A 20,310-nucleotide genomic window follows, 5' to 3' on the forward strand; every position below is an offset into this window, starting at 1 on the left:
TGAGGTAGACATACACACACAACGCCCCCACAAACCGCAAAACACACAAACGTGTCTGTCCCTGTCATGCGCTCGCCATTTATCTTTCCACTTGTCAAGTCTCTGAAGGTGTCGTCTAATTGAGACTCGTTCCGTTGTTAGTAATTCAAACTCCTCAGAGGGTTTCGGGGGGTTAAAAACACAGACTGACATAGTGACTTGGGTTAAAGAAGATACAGTGTATGACACATTGATTTGACTCATAACGCAAATACTGGAAATGACCTCTAGTAGCCTATAACAACAAGCTGCATACATGTCATCCATTTGATCTGATCTGCTGAAGAATATACACTCGAGTTGCAAAATGTTTAACAAAGAAATGGATGAACAGGCATTTACACGAGGGTTGGACTGTTTTTGCCGAGCAAATGGCAAATCATTTAGAAATTCTCCCCCAAACTGTCTCTGATAATCACCCATCACAGTTTACAGACTATCGGCTTTATCGTTGGGCTTATCGTCCAGACATTAGCACCCACATTCTAATTCGCTTCTGCAATTTTACCCTCCAAATAAGTAAGTGTTGATAATTTCACTCTGCGTTTAGTTTGGTGAGAATATATTTTCATAACCAATACAAACTTATAGACTATATAATTCAATTGAGACCCAAGTTGCAATAAATCTAAATTATTGTTTCTTTTTTTTAATTATCTTGGTGTGTAACATCCACAACATAATCACGCACCATCCACCTCCACTTAATAACATGGAGGAATTAAATCAACTCTCATCTTGCATCATTCTTCATGCTCAGAGGCTCCTCTTCTCTCCCATGATGACGCTCCTCTCTATTATTTTCCGTGCAGGCGCAGCCAAGATTAGCTGAACTCTTGTTGTTAACTTCTCTCGTTCCTCTGAGATTGCTCATATTTGCCATACGCTTATACGGCATACAGTGCGAGAGCTCATCAATGCAAATAATTAGCAATAAACACAGAGACGTCTGTGGTTTTCATTGCTGTTGTTCTATTCCCAGTCAGGTGTGATTATATATTCATGCTTATCCTAACCACGGCAAAACCTAAAATCCAAACATAGTGATTTCTAAGCTAACAGAAGAATTTATTCATATTCCTGAGGTAAATTCTTCTGTTTGTGCTTCTGACCAGAGCCCAGGTGGGATAGACACCTTTTGGCTGATGGTTTTAATTCAAATCCCCAAATATTGACTAAAGCTTTACCATGAGGATATAGGGCCTCTGCTATTTGCTCCATACATGTTTTTTTTTTTTTTCATTGAGCACTACCTTGTCAGTTCTATGCTGATGACACCATCTTGAATGCCAGCTCGATCATCTTGAAAAAACTCAAATTTAATTTATCTTAAATTAGTTTGTTTAACCTTTCAAAACTATAAAATCCATTATTTGAACCATTATCTGTTATACAAGCAACACTGGATTATGGAAATATCCCATATTCTCCTTCTGTTTCCTCCACCCTGTAATAACATGGTGAATAGAGTTTAGAGTAAATGACCATGACAACACATCACAGGTTAGCTTTCTCATACCAACCCCACTGGTTTCCAGTACAATACACAACACAACAGTGGAAAAAGCTGAAGTTAGAGAGAGCCGTTCCTCTCAAGTGTACAGCATGAGGATTAGCTATTTGCTTTTATCTCATTGAAAGTTATTGAAGTATACAGTAGCTAAGCTTCACTCAAGCGGACATCTTTCCATCACTAAGCGCTTGACGACCATATTCAGCCGTAGTCATAATCAAACTTGTAAACAACATAATCATTTTACCGTCATGTTGAATGCAAATTATGCGAAGATTACCATCATTACTCCTCTCATCATCAAAATCATGAAAGACCAGCAGAAGATTAATGTATATACATGCCCATGTGCATATTCACACACTCACTCTCAGGGATGTAAGTGCTGTCACTCGCAGCACCAAAGTCAGTTTGTCCACATCTTGGGGAGGAAATTAGAAATTCAATTTCCATAGAGATGAGCCACGAGTTACTCTCAGCTCCTCTTCCTATTTGAAGCTAATGAATGCAGATTGAAGAGATGTTGATTCCATCTAAACAAACGCCCCTGACACCTGCACATCAAGTGGCAAGTCTGTCCTCTCCAGCACTAAAATAGAAAACATAATTTAAATATTCATCTCCCTCCATGGACGGAGTGAATGAGCAAATTAATAATATATCCCACTTGTTTCTCTCTCTCTTTCCTATGGAGGTCTGAAAGCATGGATAACAGCGAGCAGGCTACTTTGAGTTAAATGGTGTAATTTGTTGTCAGGCAGTGTTGATAAGTTACTGTTCTCCATGGCAATGATGTTCCTCGTGAACAGAGAAGCCGCCCTGTCTTTTTCTATGTTTACTCTTTTGCTCACAGGGATCCTGCAGGGACCGGAACATTTTATATAAGAGGTGATTTTGATATTATTTAAATAAGGCCTCAGAAATATTGAATTCAATGTACACAGGTATTCCCTTCTTTAGTATTGTTTCGTAAAACGTTATTAGTTTAATATTTTGTTTGGTGTTATATGGCATCATTATACCTTAAGGAGCTGTTAGTACCTTATCAACCCACTAGAGCACTGCGCTCCCAGAATTCAGGCTTACTTGTCGTCCCTAAAGTCTCTAAAAGTAGAGTAGGAGCCAGAGCTCTCAGCTATCAAGCTCCTCTCCTATGGAATCATCTCCCACTTTCAATTCAGGAGGCAGACACCATCTGTACGTTTAAGAGTAGGCTTAAAACCTTCCTTTTTGATAAAGCTTATAGTTAGAGCCGGTCCAGGCTTGTCTTAGACCTGCTCTTAGTTATGCTGCTATAGGTCTAGAAGGTCGGGGGACACATGACACTCGGAGCTTCTCTTTCCAGCTTCTCCTTCCTCTTCTCAACCGTTATCACATCAAAGAAATTCATATCTCGTCAATGCATATTACTGACTTGACTTCTTCCCCGGAGTCCCTTTGCCTTATCGTCCGCAGATCCAGGGCCGCGGCTGTGGCCACATCATGGATTAGGATCTGTGGATCGCGTATCAGAGATCGTAATGGTGGATCCAGTATGACGGATTCTGTATCGTGCTGGCTGATCGTGATAATAATGGCGGATCCTTTATCGTGTTGGCATCTGATAATGGGGGTGGATCACGACCGAGGTGGCAGCTGATGATGGATCCTAATGGCGGCAGTGGACAATGACTGTGGACTATAGTGGCATCCGATCTTGATGGTGGATCGTGATCTTGCTGGCTGCTGACCATAGACTATGATTGCAGCAGGACTGCTTGATACATAGTATTTCTCCTCAGACACTTGACCATTACTGACAATAATCCATCAATTCACTGACCTTCAGTTATGCTTCAAAATGTTTACCCTTATCAATGCTGCTAAAACCTTTATCTTGGTGATGTTCTCCTTTACACTTGACATCTATTGCACTTCTGTCCATCCTGGGAGAGGGATCCCTCACATGTGGCTCTCTCTGAGGTTTCTACCTTCTTTTTACCCCTGTTAAAAGGGTTTTTAGTAGTTTTTCCTTACTCTTGTTGAGGGTTAAGGGCAGAGGATGTCACACCCTGTTAAAGCCCTATGAGACAAATTGTGATTTGTGAATAAAATTTGATTGATTGATACAGTACATGTACTGGTTACATCAGTGTATTTTTTTACACTCTAGACAGGAGTGTACGTTTTTCATCGGCATGAGCAAACTATTATTTTGAGCCTGTTTCTAAGAGTTTTCTTTAACCACTGAGATTAAAAATCTATTTAAGAAGCTATGGCAACATCACAAGACATCTGAATTCCAGAGTCTCTGTCTGTTTGTTGCATATCTCCAAAACCGTTCATCAGCTTGGCTATTCCTATTCCCTATTCCTTAGGGCCTCAGGTAGTGCAGTGTCACATTTGGTGTGATTTGGACATGTTTAATATTAATAAACTTTAAATAAACAGTCTACAGGAGCTCGATAGCAGCAGCAGCTGGGACTCATCAATTTAAGTGACAGTCAGTCACAACAACACCATCACGAAAACGGCAGCTGATTCTTCACGTTCTGCGTATGGAGTCGAGTCCGGCAGCCAGTCTTTACATGCAGAGAATCAAAGGTCACCTTTACACTTTCAGAGGGAAAGCTGCAACCAGCATTACCACAGCGCCTGCCAAACAGGCAGGTTTAGAATGGGCACTGCACTAGTTGGACTCAAATCCAGGACTCTGAGAACCACCCACGCTCACGTCCTCTGTTTGATCTGTATTGCTGGATCAGTAAAAAATAGCAGTGAAGATGTTTTATCCCAGATGTAATTGGTAAAGCAAATGAAAATAACTATTTAATATGACACAGGTTTTTTTTGTCTTATTAGGTTGAGGTAAACTTCACATTTGTCAGTCCTCAGTGTTCTTTTGGCTGCACCGATGTATCCTAGATACCCTGAGCTCTTTGAGTCACTCTGGGCTGTAGCCATGTCTTTGTTGCCCTTGAAAATCCGTGGGTCTGCCATAGCCAAAGATATTTCTGCCTAAAAAGCACTTAACCTGCATTTTACAAATTAGATGAGGCAGCACTGAACCGGTGCATTTCGCGATGGCCATAGTCTGCGGCTCAGGGTAAACTGTTCTGTCAGGTGTGACCTTCATGTCAAGATAGCTTGACCTTTCTGCGCAGCGGTGGGGCAGTCATATTAGAAAATAACATAGAAGTGGACAGCCAAGGAGAAAAGAACACCAGGGTGCTTGATGCTCATACCTGGTTGTGGTGGAAAAACAAGGGAAAATATACTATGAAAGAAAAGATAAATAATGGGGCAGCCTCTTAAACACCATCCCTCTTCCTTATTATGAATAAAAACAGGGGGATTCAATGGTTCAGTGGAGAGAAAATTCTCACCTGTGTATGATGCGCTTGGTGCGGAGGTACCCAAGAGCCAGGGCCAATTCACAGATGTAGAGTTTGACGGTGCTCTCCGAGAAGTGGACGTTCTGCTGGAGGTGGTAGCGAAGGTCGCCTCCCAGGAGCAAGTCCACCACCATAAACATGTCCTCCTCGTCCTGGAAGGAATACCTGCAGGGAGAAGGCAGGTGGTCATATTGACGGGGGAAAGAGATAAATAGAGACGTAGAAGGAAGAAAGGGAAGACAAAGAAACAGAGAAATGAAAGCTGAAATAACAGTGATGATCGAGAGGATGAGAAAAGGGCAAAAACACAAATCAGCAACAGAGGGGAGGGTAAATATGGAGATGTGCAATTTGCAGGAGAAGAGAGAACAGGTAAATGAGGGAAGAGAATAAAAAGTGAGCGGGGAAAAAAAAAAAAATCACACATTACCATAGATCAGTGATTAAGAAGAGACACCAACACCGTGAAAATAGCTCAAACCGAAGCCATGCTCGAAGATTGTGGGTTGTCAAACCGATTTTATTATCTTTCTGTAAACAAAAACAAAAACCCATCAGCAATAAAAGAGGGTGACAAGTGCAAATTGAACTCATGTCAGCCTTTCTGCTCCTCAGGCAAATCAGCCTTTACAAGACAGTATTTTTCAAGACCTTAGTACTGAAGGTTTCGACGAGAACAAACAAGACAAAAGCACCCATCAGTGTTTCAGCCCCGTGACGTCTGAAAACACCGACTCCGGAGCCTCCAGGGGTGTTTGAGGTTATCTGCTCTTTGTGTCTCAAACCAAGCAGAAGGAAAACACTCATCACTCTGCTTCATGTTGCAGGAGGAGCAGCTACTGTACGTACAGGCTCAGTCCTGCCTGAGGAAATACTCTTTAATACCAACCAGCTCAGAACGAAGCTGTTATGATCGAAGACAGAAGAGACATATAGAGACAACATGCAATTTAGACAGGTTGTAGACTTTGCAATGATCAACAAATCGATTATTCTGGCACGTTGCTGTTTACATGTCTTCTATCCCATCAACATTGGCGGCATGAAAATGTTTAACTGTTTAGCTCAATAACAATCTGCCTCTTCTCAGCAACACTCTCTGCTCAGATGGCTCCACGTCCTGCTTCTGTCTCTCTGAGACGCTGAGCAGCTTTCCCATCACACTGTTGCTATTTTATAAAAACATTACTCTTATTAAATATTCCTTTTGTTAATGTGGTGTAAAAGATTTTTGCAGGAAAATGGAATTGTCTGCTTTGGTGTCACCGATACGGAAAGTTTCACAATCGCGTAAAATGTATTTGTAGCTCGATAATGTTTTTTTTGGGGGGGGGCATGCACCTTGGTGGTCATTCATCTAATCACCCATCAGTCATGCAGAGCAGGACCATGGTGTCAGCATGCAGCTCCTCGTGTCGCCGTTTAAGAAGCTGTTGCTCAAATCATCACTGATTTTACATGCTGAGCATCCTGCTGGGGCCAGGCACCCCCCCCCCCCCCCACACACCACCACCACCACCACCCCACTCCCTCTCTAAACGATGAGCTAATTAGTGTCTCTCCCACAAGAAGCTAATTTATGCAAAATTCATGTGAAAGAAATTGCGCAAGCCAAAGATTTCCTGGCTCGCCTGAAGCACTGCTCTGTGTACAGTGTGCAACACGACGTCCTACATGTGCAACTTCAGATCTCCTGTAAGTTTGGAGAACACCACCTCCCTTTTTAAGCCGTTTAGTGAGTTCCTGATTAGAAACACAGACGGTACAAATTTACTGAACACTTCTGAGAGGTTTAAGTCAAAGTCAAAGCACAATGACCTGGGGTAGTTAATTTTTTTTGCCACATAGGTGAACTCCTTTTCCTCGGTGTTGGTGCTTTTCTGCCCTGGATGGATGGGGATTGATTGAGCTGACTCCAAACTGTCTGCTGAGGCTCAGATAATGCTGAGGCCACTTAACATCTGATTGCCTCCGAGTGTGGAAAGACTATCTGTGAGACGGCCGGTCCTGAAGATGCACATATTGCCAATGTCACAAAGAGCAGCGTGAAGATGCACAGTCTCATACAATGCTGTCCTTCTTCTACCTCAACTCCATGTTTCAGTTAAAACTGAGTCTTTAAACATTATATGCTATTATAAAATAACTTACCAACAACAATCACGAAAAATGTTTTCTACCAATTAATATCATTTTCAAGGAAAGAAAGTATTGAGGTCAGGCATTGACTGAGCGATTCCTGCACACACAGAGTGCTACAGTTAAAGTAGAAGTGAAATCAGTGATCAAAGGGTTTGAAATTAGTAAGATAGCACTAACTGTAGTCAATACAGATGCTAAATTAAGAGAAAATTAAATTAACAATTTTTGGGATGTGAGTCTTGACGATAAATGATCGAGGATGATGATAGAAAACACTTAAAATAAAGAGAAATCAAAAGTATAAAAATCTAATTTGGTCAGTACTATCCTGTTTTTGTACACGAGAAATCAGTTTTGTTTGTTATTCTATCGACACATTGTTCAAACGTGTATTAGTGATTATATACTCAAGCATGCATGTATGTATCTATGTATATGTGCCAACTTGTTTGTGAGTATGTACAGCATATGCATATATAGTGAGCAAGCGTGTGCATGTGTATAATAGATATGTAACCATGTGCTTAACTAGACTAAAAAGCTTTTTCTGTCAAAATCTTATTTTTTGGATATGTAATATGTAAGACTAATTAATCTTGAAATGTTTCGAACCAACAGTAGCGCCCAGACTCTCCTGAATAAGGAGAAGAAATGACATTCTGAGATGAGTGGACTTCATGGGGAGTCTACAGAGAATTGAATCTGGAAAAAAATCAAAGTTCCACTTGCTGCTGTTAGATGTAAGGGAGTGAAGCAACTGAGTGGATCAGTGTGTGTGTGTGTGCGTGTTCATGTGTTTGTGAACATATGAGAGGGAAGGAATTTGTTGGATAATCATATGACACTGGCACAGAGAGTGGGGAAGCACGGATCAAACGAGTGTCACATTCACATCATATTCTCTTAAATATCAAAACGATGCCACACTTTGATTCAAGATTTGTGGCTTTTGGGTCGGACACAAATCTGACTAGTGAGTTCATAGATGGTCAACAACGCTTCTCCATCCACAGTGCTCCTGCTAAAGTTTGGCTCCGTCTACATGCACATGGAGACTTTAGTTTTAGGATATAGGCGAAGGCCATTAGGGAGAAAATATCGCGAAGGAGAGAAGCATGATACAGGAAATAAAACATTCATTATTGCGAAACCAAGCATGCAAAAAGTGTGCAAAGCCAAATGTGTGTGAAATATTTATGACCCAAAATATGCTAACCAAAAATAAGAAGCTGAAAAACTGTGACCGAGGGCAGGAAAACAAACTTTTCAGTGGTTAAAAATGTGACCAAGAGAACAGACTGCGTTTGTTGGATGGACTCCATTTTACCCCAAGTCTATTAATCTTTTGATTAAGTGTCTTAGTTGTTCTCTCTGTCCCTTTTTCCTGCTCTCTCTCTCTCTCTCTCTCGCTCTCGCTCTCGCTCTCGCTCTACTTCCGTCTCCTACAGTGTAAATACCTCTTAACACAGCTAACAGCAAACCGTTAGTTAAGGTGCTGAAGAATCGGAGGAGCAGCTGCTGTCACAAGCCGTTAGGAGACGCAAACTGGACCTTAATTGCTTTTTTCTTTTCTTGGCAGAGAATCACTGGCTTCTTCCAGGATAACGGCCATTTCCTTGAACTGAATTCTCAACTTTAACTTCATCTCTGAATTTAATTAAACTCTTCCTTTTTCATTTCCTTATTTTGATTGGGTAATTATGTTGTTAATTTACCTACACCATTACATTTGATTTAATTGTAACTGAGCCGTCCCGTTGGTATCAGTGGCGAATCCTGGATTATTTTAGTGGACTGGTGTCATATAAAATAAAGTGGAACAAAACCCAATGAATACTGATTAAAGATCTGTTATTGGTGATTCCAACCAAGTGTCAGTGCTTAGAAAACCATAGATAAATCTAAAATGTATATCGATATGACAATGTGTTATTATTACGTGGCTGGATGATGTCCTGGTGATATCTTGGGTGAGAAGGTCGAGCGGGTGTTAATGGGGGACATCAAGTCAATTGATGGCACACTTGAGGCCCCTGTGATACCAGTTTAATTGAGTAGAAAACCAGCTCTCATGCTTGGCTGAGTCTCCCATGTTTTCTGTCCCATAAGTCTTTCCTGCAGAAAGTCAAGGTGATAAAAACAGAGCAGGCCTTGGACGTCATTGATTGGGAGGTTTGTTCCGTCCTCTATAAGCAAACAAGACTCTCTCACATGGTTGGTCAGGAACAAAGCTGCCACAAAGAGGGTTGACAGCTATGACATTGTTGTATACATTTACTGTATAGCACAATCTAATAACTGTGAGTGCCCACCAGACACACTCACTGCCGCACGGCACCTTTTTCTTAAGACTGCAGTACCTGAATCTCGTTTACCTCCACAAGGCAGATGTGTTAGTGTGTGTCTGTAGGATTACGCAAAAACTACTTCACCAATTTCCTTGAAACTAGGTGAAAGGGTGGGGAATGGTCCAAGGAAGAACCCTTTAACTTTGGGAGTTGATTCGAATAAGGTGGTTTCTTCAACATAGAAAGATAGGGTGTTAGCCTTGGTGGAGGGATGCACTGTCTTGATAAAATCCAATATATAGACGTACCCATACACATGAACACATGCAAAAATGCATAGTATACAGCTATTTCAACACTTGATCATCTGCATGAGTGCACATCATTGCACTGAATAATCATTTCTTATTCTAAGCACACAGTATGTGAGGTTTTAAAGCCACAAATCAACAGCATCCCTCTGGGGCGGACTGACCTGATGCTAATAGTGTTTTCATTGTATTTCACTCTGTACCTGGAGTGTAAATTGTTCTCATACAATAAAAGCCCCTTTCTTTTTTTCCTCTCTCTCTCTCTGAAATGGTAACATTGTACTTCGAAGGTGCTTGAATATGAATGAAGTCTCCTTTGGCCTCCTGCCACCGCTGTCAAAACGAGTTAGAAACGGTGCTCATTAAGTCGTTCGTCACAGGTACGCTCCGGGTCAGGAAAGTTACCCAATTCACCATGAATGACTGATATGGTTTTAAAGAGTCACTCTCCTCGTTAAGCCACACCTGGTCATTTAGAGCTCAAGGTTGAAAATATAAATGAAAGAATTAGCCATCATTGGAGAACTCACACTCTCCATTCACGTTTTTTCAAATGTAAAAATGTGGGTGTCACTGTTTAGCAGCTTTGACGAAATGCTCACATTTACACTTTGTTGGTGTTACTCACTTTTCTTTAAAGACATAATAAGCCTAAGTATTAAGAATAAACAACGGATGCCCGGATTGACAGCATAATGCCATCATTCTGGACACGTGAATCAAAAATGATTAAAAGAAAATTTGATATAATTTCCTTTTGATATGGCTCAATGCAGCATGTAGAGATTTTTGCCTAATGATATACTAATGATGGCAAGAAAGAAATGGAAGCAGATGTACAAGTATGAAGTGGAAAATAATCACTCCACCGATGAGTACTTTCTATTTTAGCAGAATTATTTTTAAACCGTCGTTTTGCGTTTTGCAGCTGCGAAGAACTGAAAAAGTCCGTTAGCAACAGAACAGAAGCAAGCATCTCAAGCATCAATTAGCAGCTGTCACTTGATGCCTCGACCAACGTCTTTGGTCGGGAGTAGAGGACGGCATTCAGACAGCGGATTAGCACCTGTACATCATGTTGAAATGGCGCAGTCTTTTCATTAGCCTTCGTGGCATCAAGCCTGTGTAATCACCAGCTTGCTGTGTTTCTCTCTCTTGTCCTATTATTGTTTCTATTTCCCCCGATCTCTGTCTCTCTCTCTCACTCATCCTGTTTTCCCTTTGGTGTCTGCCTCTACTCCGACACACATGCATTTCAATGTGACCTCCCTGTGGCCTCCAGGCAGTCAGTCTGATGGAAACGCATCCTGCATGGTGCTTTTAGAGGCAGAGGCACCCCCGGCCACCTCAGTAATGGAGGTGTCCAGAAACCTTTTGGGGGGTTCGGAGGCTAATGGGAGGGTGTCCTCTCAAAAGCGACCCTGTTTCCCTCTTTAAAATGTAACAGTTATGACATGTGAAGCAGCAAAGTTGAACATAAGAATACTAAAGCAGCTGTAGTTTTCAAATTGCATTGATTTCTGTCTATTACTGAAGGACAGCGGATTATGGACCTTAAATCATTCTGAGCAGATCTCCATACTTCAGTATTCAGCAAAAGAAAATCCAAGTTTTTTATTACAGTACATTACGTGCTCAAATAAACATTTATTTTCCCTCTATAAAAGACATAACAATATTAATAATATCTCTAGATGTATCCATTCTGCGAAAGGAGAACATCACTTCCTTTCATTACTGGGCTCCTTGGCAAGAGTGTTTTTTGTTAATCAACATCTATCCATGTAACGTCGCCAAAATAAAAAACACATCAGTAAAATCTCAGTAATAATATGGCCAATATAACTGATCAGAGAGGCTGTCTGTCCATACACAGGCACTCATCTGATGACAGCTTCCTGCTGAAACCAACACAGCCGGCCGACTGCTCACACTGTGACGTGTTGGATTGTTGCCGACAGCCCTGTGACCTCCCTCCACCCCATCACCAAACACCTCCGTGTGACTGACAGCTCCCATCGGTGTGTGTAACGCTGCTTGGGAACACATGCATGGATGCACTCTCATGCAAAAGAAAAAATACATAAACACATCGCTTTCAGAAAAGCACAGAGGAATTGGATGTTGACATGCATGCTAAATGTAACTCTCAAACTCCATTTACAGTCAGTGAGTGAAGTGATAAGTCTCCTCCACCAAAGAGGCTATAACGTTTGTTTGTTAGCAGGAATTTGAAAAACTAGTAGATGGGTTACCACAAAACTTGTTGGACGAGGCATTTTTCAACAATTTAGAGTTATTATTTGGGAATCTTGACCAGAAAGTTCATACATATTTAGGGGATTGTTATTTATGAGCAGTGTATCTCACAGAATTGATTCAGTCCGGATGACAGGTGCACAGACGAGAGAAAGTGAAAGAGTTCCTCCATGTGAGGGAGTTACATTGAATGCCACTCTGCAGCTGAAACTATGAGGTCTGACCGTCTTCCTGGATGGTAAAAACTTTATGGGCGACACGATAGCGCAAACATGCAAAAGGGAGAGATTAAGCAAGCATGAGGCAAATAACGCAGACCGCTCTATTTGAATGAATTGAGCAACAACACTATCTTAGAGATCTCTTCGAGGAAGTGTAGACAATGTTTGGTTCATTATGAAACTGTGGCTGTTACAGTCCAGGTAATTGATGAGAAACACTGGGTGAGTGTGTAAAAGTTTTTGCAGATCCAAATAAAAACCTAAATGTGGTCTCAAAGGAGTGAAGGCTTTATCAAAGGTTTGTATAGTAACAAATGTGGTTAAACAGCTGTAACCACAAGCTGTGAAATGTGATGTGGTCTCAGCTATAAGGCTTCAGGTTTCAGCAATAAAGCAAATGATCTTATTGGTCTTACCCCGTTTTTACTTCTGCAAAAGTAATAATTACGCTCAGTACTTGATCAGGATGTTTTCTCACTCTTACGACCCCTAATTTTATGATCTTCCATTACATCAGGTCCTTCTGCCAGGCCTAATGTTTAACATGCTGCTTTACAGTGTTCAGCATTGCCAGCAGTGTAAATGAGGATGTGCACATTTTGCACACACACAAGGATACAGTTTATACCTCAGGTAAAAGTAGATTTTCCTCTTGCATTCTTACAATATTGGAGTCACATTCATTCAAAATGTGGCTTGATAACTGTAGTGCCTGTGTGATACAACTTATCTGGTGAACTAGACCTTTTATACTCAGATGTTTGGAGGAATACTGATGATTTCTGATTATGTCATAACTCTTTTGCTTTCTAAAGGAAAACAAATGCACATGAATGGGGGAGTAAAGCTTAATGTAATGCATTAGTAAGATGACATAATAGCCGAACAAAAGAGGGTCTCCCTCAAGCAACGTTTTAGACTTTGTGCTTTTTTTTGTCTTTTGTCTTTGACAGTTACAGTTATAATTATTATTTCGTTTTCACAAAAGCATGTTACATCATAGCTGCATTTTTCATAGAGGTTAAACATGGGAGACATCAAGCATGACCTGTTCTATAGACTTTGTTAAAAGAAAGTTGAATTATGAAATCTTGACCTCACCGCTGGCATTGAGCAGTCTTTCTATTTCTTTTTTTCTGAGCCTTCTAGGAATTTGCCTCCTCTATAGATGATTCCAAATGTAGTTTTTAGGTTGTTTTCCTCTTCACGAACCAAACAGTTTCACCAGATGCTATTGAAAGAACATCAACATAACAAAAGACACCATCTGCAGTGTGTGTGAAATATTACTGCTCGACTGTTTTCCTTCTGCTTGGTGTCCCGAACAAATGTGTCGCTCCCAGTGAACACATTACACACACAACACATCCAGCAAACAGCGAGAGCGCGTACTTTACACAACTTCCTCCTCTCAGAAATCCGCTCCATCAAGAAACAAATCAGCCGCAAAATCTGCAGATAAAGGGGCAACAAGACGGAAAGCTGAATACAGCTGCTCTCTGACTGATGTCTCCGAAACGATGTGAGTGGATCCTGGCCTGCCAACAAGGGCTCTCCTTACACAGTGGGACTTTGTGCAGAGCAGGCACAAAGGGATGCCCCACCAGTGCTGGCACATCAATAAACTGACCGTATCACAGCCCCAATGCCAGAGGTTGTGCTTCTTCGAAATCAGTATTCCCGGAAAAATGACTTGTTGAATTTTCCCTGCTCCTGTTTTTCCAAATCCATTGTTGCTTTGCTGCTCAGACAAAACACCTGAGGTCACGCCCAGGTGCAGGTGCAGTGACAGCAAGGGGAGAGAAACGTGAGGTGGTGAAGGAAGGAGGAGAAGGGATTAATAAAATGAGGTGGATGAAAAGAGGAGCAGGGTACAAAAGAAGAGAATAAAGCCTGATTTTTCTGCATGTATAGCCCGGCACAGCAATCTCTTCCTGTCTCTGACCTTGAGTGCTTACCTCAGGACAACCATAACTTACGCCAACTCAACACAGCGAGAGACAGACACAGAGAGAGAGAGAGAGAGAGAGAGAGAGAGAGAGAGAGAGAGAGCGAGAGCGAGAGAGAGAGAGTGGGCGAGCGGGCACGGCGCTGACCCAAGCACATCTCCTGAGGAAATCACCCCCATGCACCCAGAGGGGTTTATGCTGCCAAACGCATTAACTTCCAACCTTTTTTTTGTCCAACACAGCAGGCAATCAAGCAAGAAAGAAAGCAAGCCCTGGCATTGTTTGTCTGATGAGTCCGTATGCTGCACTTCTCTCCACTCTGTCGTTTCCTTCTCCACGACTCATTCATTCCCAACGTGGGAGGATTTAGTTTTGTTTTCCTCAATTACTAATTAAAAAGACCAGGCACTGATTCTGCTTGAGCAGTGCTTTCAGAAGCAGATCTAACTGAAACGGGAGCAAGGTGAAGGGAGGATAGAAAAGTGGGGCAGAAGACAAAGGGTAGAGGAGTAAAAAAAAGTCACTACATGGAAAGTATCTCACTTAGTTGTTCAGATGTTTGTGTTTTTTTGTTAGGGAGTGATTTTAAAAGCGAACCTGTAAATCAAAAAGAGGTAAATAGATAAATTAAAAGCTGATATGTTTTTAAAAACTGGACTGGGAGGAATATGGATGTTATTTTCAGCTTTGGACTTTCAGCTTGAAAGAAAAACAGTGCGTCTTCCTCTTAAAACCCTGCAGAGCGGGATTTCTTGTTAAGAATTAATGACGCCTTTTAGTTGGCAAATTAACAAGCCATCCTTATCAGACATCTCAAAATGAGCTGGCTCCTTCAAACTGTGATGGAGGATTTTCTCTGAGATGCTCGGTGAGTCATCTGAGTTTAGCGCTTTCGGATTGAATCAGCGTGAGCAGAGTTGAGGAGAAGACCTCCTCAACTCCCCCCCAAATGTGGTGAGACAAACGGAGAAGCTGCCGAGGGAGGGGAGTCGTGTCCCTGAGAGTCGAGCTCGGATCAGTGAGCAAACTAGATTTTCCTTTTAGCAACTTTCAAGAGTGAGATGATGTGGACAGAGATTTGTGAGTGTTCCTCAGTGGTCCACACCTTTCTGCAGGCTCAAATCAAGACTGTGAGAAAGGCCCTTTATTTCAATGGGGCGATGCAGAAGTGCGTCTCTGCTTGCACGGATTTAACAGACGGGGTTCAATCACAAATAAAATCAAATGATCGACACAGAGCGCGCCAAAAAACATCCAAACGGCTGTGATGGCTGATTGAAATAACCAGTGTGAAACAGAAGCCCACGTGGAGTTGATTTTGATGAGGTGGAAATCAGGTTACACGTCAGGAACCTTTGCAGACCTGATTCAAACACTCATTCTGTCGCTTACCAGAAGTTGACCAGGAACGGATGCTCCAGGTTCTGCATGATCTGCAGCTCCTTCAGGACGTTCCTCACTTCGTTGCGCTCCACACACTTCAGCTTGTTCATGTACTTCATGGCGTACATCTTCTTAGTGTCCTTCTTCTGCACGATGCAGACCTAATGAGATCACATGAGGATTAATACTTAATCCCTGCCGGAATCAGTATGATGAACATCGTGTGCAATTATGATGAATGTCAACATTTCGTTTGTGCGAAATGATACTGTATAATATTTTCTTATTGAAGCCCAAATTGTCAGATGCAGATCTAGTTCTCCCTTATAAGCCGCTACTTTATTTATTTTTAACAACCAACATTAAAAAAATTCTGATATTCTCTTTGGCAAATAGAAAACTAGTCCAGTTTCACAATATGTGTCGGCCCACTAGTGCTTTTTCCATCATTCATCCGCGTTTGTCTGCAGCTGTATTGCATGTGACACACGGCCACTCCCACGAGGTGTTTGTAACATCATTGCAAGAACTGGAAATGTCCATCTAACAAGACAGGAAGGAAACCTCGGGATTTGTCTTTAATCTCCACAATCACAGTTTTAATCCTCTCCTAACACCTTCAACTTTTCACACCGGTATGTTTTGCAATTTAGAGATGGGAAACATTATGTTAGCCTTCATTAGAATTAGTAACTTGTCAGCAGGGAACAGAGAATTTCTTGCAAAATTGCAAGATAAGAACGGCTTCAAACGGCACTCGGGGGCGCTTGCGTCAGTGGAAATAAATAGCACGGTTGATGTGGTGGTTGTGTGGATGCAGAATATAACACCTGGTGCAATCTGTCATTGTGTGTTTACATCAAACTGGGGTGAGATTGCCCCCTTTTTGACAACGTGTCTGAGAATAGTCAGTATTTCCAATATGCGCCAGTGTAATTCCCCATATTTATTTGTGGTCGTGCTCGTCTGTGCTACAAGCGTCAATAAGCCAGTGATTACTGCTATCGGAGAGAGTGATCTGTGGCCCAGCTGGCACAGTTAATCAGCCAGACCCTGATCACATCACTCCTCCCTTAGAACAGCTTGCCATCTACTGTGATTAGACTGCTTATCTGCTGTTGGACAGTGGTGTTGCCATGTGGGTGTGTATTGCATGTGTGCATGCGCGTGCGAGTGTGCGTGCATGCGTGTCGCTATATGTGCTTACATGTACTGTAATTGCTGATGTGGATTGCTCTTCACCGTATAGATTAACAGCGAGAGGAAACGAGGCTGCTATAACCTCGGATGTGTTTCCACAGAGCAAATTAAACCTGAAGGCTTCACAAGACCGTATATGATGATATGAGACTGAGAGAGAGTGGGGACATGGCATATTATGTGTAGTAACATGTACCTTATGTTGAAAGGTCTCCACAAGCAAATCAAGTCGTTGATAGACAGAGAAATTACTGCCAGCTATTTTGAAAATCAGTCCTTTTGTTTAACTTGTGTATTAGTTACTTGTCTTTTTGTGCTGTTTTAGCAAAACAAACTAATTTCCCCATTTGAAAATGATAAAGTTATCTAATATAAAGTTATTGTATCTGAGAAAATATATGAAGTAGTTGATTTAGTTGCCACAGTAATATCAATATGGCATTACTACCAGCATCAACAACTTCAGGCGCAATTCTCTCAATATTGTTATTGTTCAAAACGTCAGTGTTGGAGGCCATCTCTCTGTTTCTAGAGAAACCAGGAAGGCCGTTGGAAATCCCTTCGGTCAACATTGGCTTACCTTTCCGAAGCTCCCTTTTCCTATTGCCCTTAAGATCTGGAAGTGGTCGAAATTGACTGTAGAAAAGAAGAGAAGAAATTGCATGATTGAAAGTCAAAATGAAACTACTTTGCTATAGCTTAAACATACAAAAATCGATGGATATCACCTTGAAATATATTAGAACACACATTTCCGTCCTTTTTAAAATAAAAATCCGGTCAGTGAATCACTGGAAATTTGAGAAGAATTCATTTTAAGCATCCGTACAGTTACAGTAGTTGCACCGCAACGTTTTGCTTTGAGCTTATTTCAACAATAATGACATTCAAGCTAAAGTAGATGTACGTCTCCAGGGCAACTACAGGTCCAGGTACATTATATAGCGGAGAATGGAAATAAGCCTCAGCACAAAGACATCTTTTTATGAGCAGTGCATGTTTTTTTTTTTCCTGAACAAAAGCATATCTCTAGCTGCTTGGTGTCATCCCAGCCTTTGTATCATTCTGCAAACTCGGCCTCACTGTTGTGTCTCCCTCACACACATACACACGACATAAACCAGAGTCCCTATCTCTTCCTCCTCCTCCTCCTATCAGCAGCATTTATCGCCAATTGGAAACCGGATGGGTGCTGTTTGTTTCTTGCTGCCATGACAACCAGGACAGAAGGTTTTCCCTCTCTGCCGTTTTCCCCCAGAGGATGGAACAGCTGCTGCCCACATCCTGCACTCATCTGACCACAGTCACATTCGTAGGGCAATGAGTCTTTCTCAAAAACACACAATTATAGTGCTGACTTCGAGCATTACCTGCCTCTAACAACACACACACACACACTCACACACTCACACACACACACACACACACACACACACACACACACACACACACACACACACACACACACACACACACACACTCACACACTCCGCCTGCAGACACTAGATCTATTGGATGTGACAGCTAATGTTATGCTCTGTTAGTCACGTATCACTGGCACTTCCTCCTCTCACACTTTCTGTGTTGGAGTGTTTATACAGTCTCCTCTGATACAGGGCCATATGATGTCCACTTTAACACACACACACACAAACACACACACAGCACGCGCGCCCCTGCGAATATACTCGACATATATACACGGAAACACACTTCAGATAAACATGGTGCTGAGCTACATGGAGATCCTGCACTGATGGGTTTTTTTTTCAGAGAGACAGCTGTGGTCGTGGATGACGGGGCAGAGCTCGGTGAGCAGAGAGAGAGAGAGAGAGAGAGAGGGGGGGGGGAGAGGGAGAGAGGCGCGGTCATACACATGCAAAGAGCGAAGTCAGACACAGAGCGAGAGACGAGGAGCGAGATGGATATTATCGTATTTTGTTTCCCCGGCTGAAATTTGAATGGTTTAATGTGCCGCATGAAATGATGGACACACCAGTAACAAAAGCACGTAATGATCGGAATCTGCAAAAGTGGAATTGACACATTGACAGCCTTTCTGTGGCTTAAACTAACCGAGGAAATCATCTCACTAAGGAGCTCATCGGCTAGTCAATTTAAATTTGACTGACACATGCTAATAAGTCTGGATTGAATTCGCCGCGTGTTCGGTTTGAGTCTGTGACGGTGCTGTATATGTCCTGTCTCTCTCTCTCTTTCTGCCAGATGCTGTCTTTAGCTCAGTGTCTAAGTACGTCCACACTAATTTTGGCTAAATTCGAAAGTGCATCTTCTTCTTGTCTTTCACGCTCCATTTACCCTCACAGCACTCATATACTCCCCAAATGCTTCTATTTTTACTTCAGCCGCCGTCATGTTTACACGTGTGCAGTCATGCATTGTGGGGCTGCGTGTGGACCTCCCCCGAACATGTCCACTCGGGCCTTTTGCAGAAAAGGGCAGATGACAAATTTCGCTTCACGCTGACCCGCACAGCAAGTCAGGCAGAACTTATGATTTCAGCTTAAGATGCTGTTTTGACATCTTGTCACTGACCTTTTAAAAAAATAAAAAAGGGTCTGGATACACCAGCAAACACCAGCTGCAGGTTTTCATCTAGAGGAGAAAACCCTTCCAGCCCCAAGCCCTCTGGCTCCTGCTGAAGGTCTTTAAAAACTGGTCACAGATCCAGTGCTAATAGGTCACTGTTGCTTTTACAAAACAGGTCTCAAACAGAAGAAATATAGAAGATTTCCTGGGGACTATTTTCAGCCGTGGATTAATACACATTTGTATGCACCCTTTAGTGAAGGTGTAGGTGGGACTGACTTGAAATAAAGTGCGTTTGTGTTCATAGTAATGATAGAACGTGTCACCCGCTGCAAAAGCACGGCTCACTGATGGCTGCTCGGGAAGCGCCAGTTCACTGCTGGTCCCTTAATGGGATTTCATGGGATCACATATGATCATTAACCTATATTTATATTAAGTTCACCTGGTGACTCGTGACTCTCGATCAAATTTTGTGTCTCACACTAACAGAAAAATATGTAAATGAGAGAAAACCAAAGGATGAGTTTGGCTGCATTAAAACATACGTGATCACAGAAAGAAGGTGGAAACGGAAACGGATTGCAGAGATGCAGCAGAGCCACTGTTGGCCGTGACGCACATGTTACCAACACACACTATTGTTTAGTAAAATGTTATCGTCTCGATCTCTCCCCTCGTCCTCCCCTCATTCCCAGCCCTCACACAAAAGCCTGTAAATCACTTAAGGATCCACCGGAGTGGGAACATCTGCGCTCACACCGTCGCTCTGACAGCTGAAACACAGCCCATGGGTCCATGTGCCACTGCAATGTGAATAAAGTATGATCAGCAGTTAATGGGGCCTGTCCATTAGCCGGAGCTCTCCCAGTAACGCGAAGAAGGGCATGTGGCACGTAAGGGACACACATCATTCTCTGAGGAGATAAACATGTCTGGACAGAGTTCACCTTCATGCACACACCTCTCTGTAAATCAACTAACATGGGTTGAGTATGAATTATAAACCAAGCGTCTGTCTTTGCACTGACGCTGGCAAAGAAAACTGTCTGTGAACATATTCTGCAAATAAATGTAGATT

General features: G+C 42.1%; 1 protein-coding gene across 4 annotated transcripts in view; it reads right to left on the reverse strand.

Moving 5' to 3' along the window:
* Positions 1–20,310, reverse strand: part of stk32a (serine/threonine kinase 32A) — a 58,917-nt gene that overhangs the window by 34,388 nt on the left and 4,219 nt on the right. For 2 of the 4 annotated variants that reach the window (XM_034606567.1, XM_034606570.1), the window contains exons 3-5: positions 17,260–17,315; positions 15,489–15,640; positions 4,918–5,091 (exon numbers count right to left, since the gene is read on the reverse strand). In XM_034606567.1, coding sequence (XP_034462458.1) covers positions 4,918–5,091; positions 15,489–15,640; positions 17,260–17,315 — 382 coding nt within the window. Of the gene's footprint in view, positions 1–4,917; positions 5,092–15,488; positions 15,641–17,259; positions 17,339–17,615; positions 17,780–20,310 lie in introns of those variants that run through there. The other 2 variants (XM_034606571.1, XM_034606568.1) reach the window with 2 other exon arrangements.

Source organism: Hippoglossus hippoglossus, chromosome 14, assembly GCF_009819705.1.
Source record: "Hippoglossus hippoglossus isolate fHipHip1 chromosome 14, fHipHip1.pri, whole genome shotgun sequence".
Taxonomy (NCBI): Eukaryota; Metazoa; Chordata; class Actinopteri; order Pleuronectiformes; family Pleuronectidae; genus Hippoglossus; species Hippoglossus hippoglossus.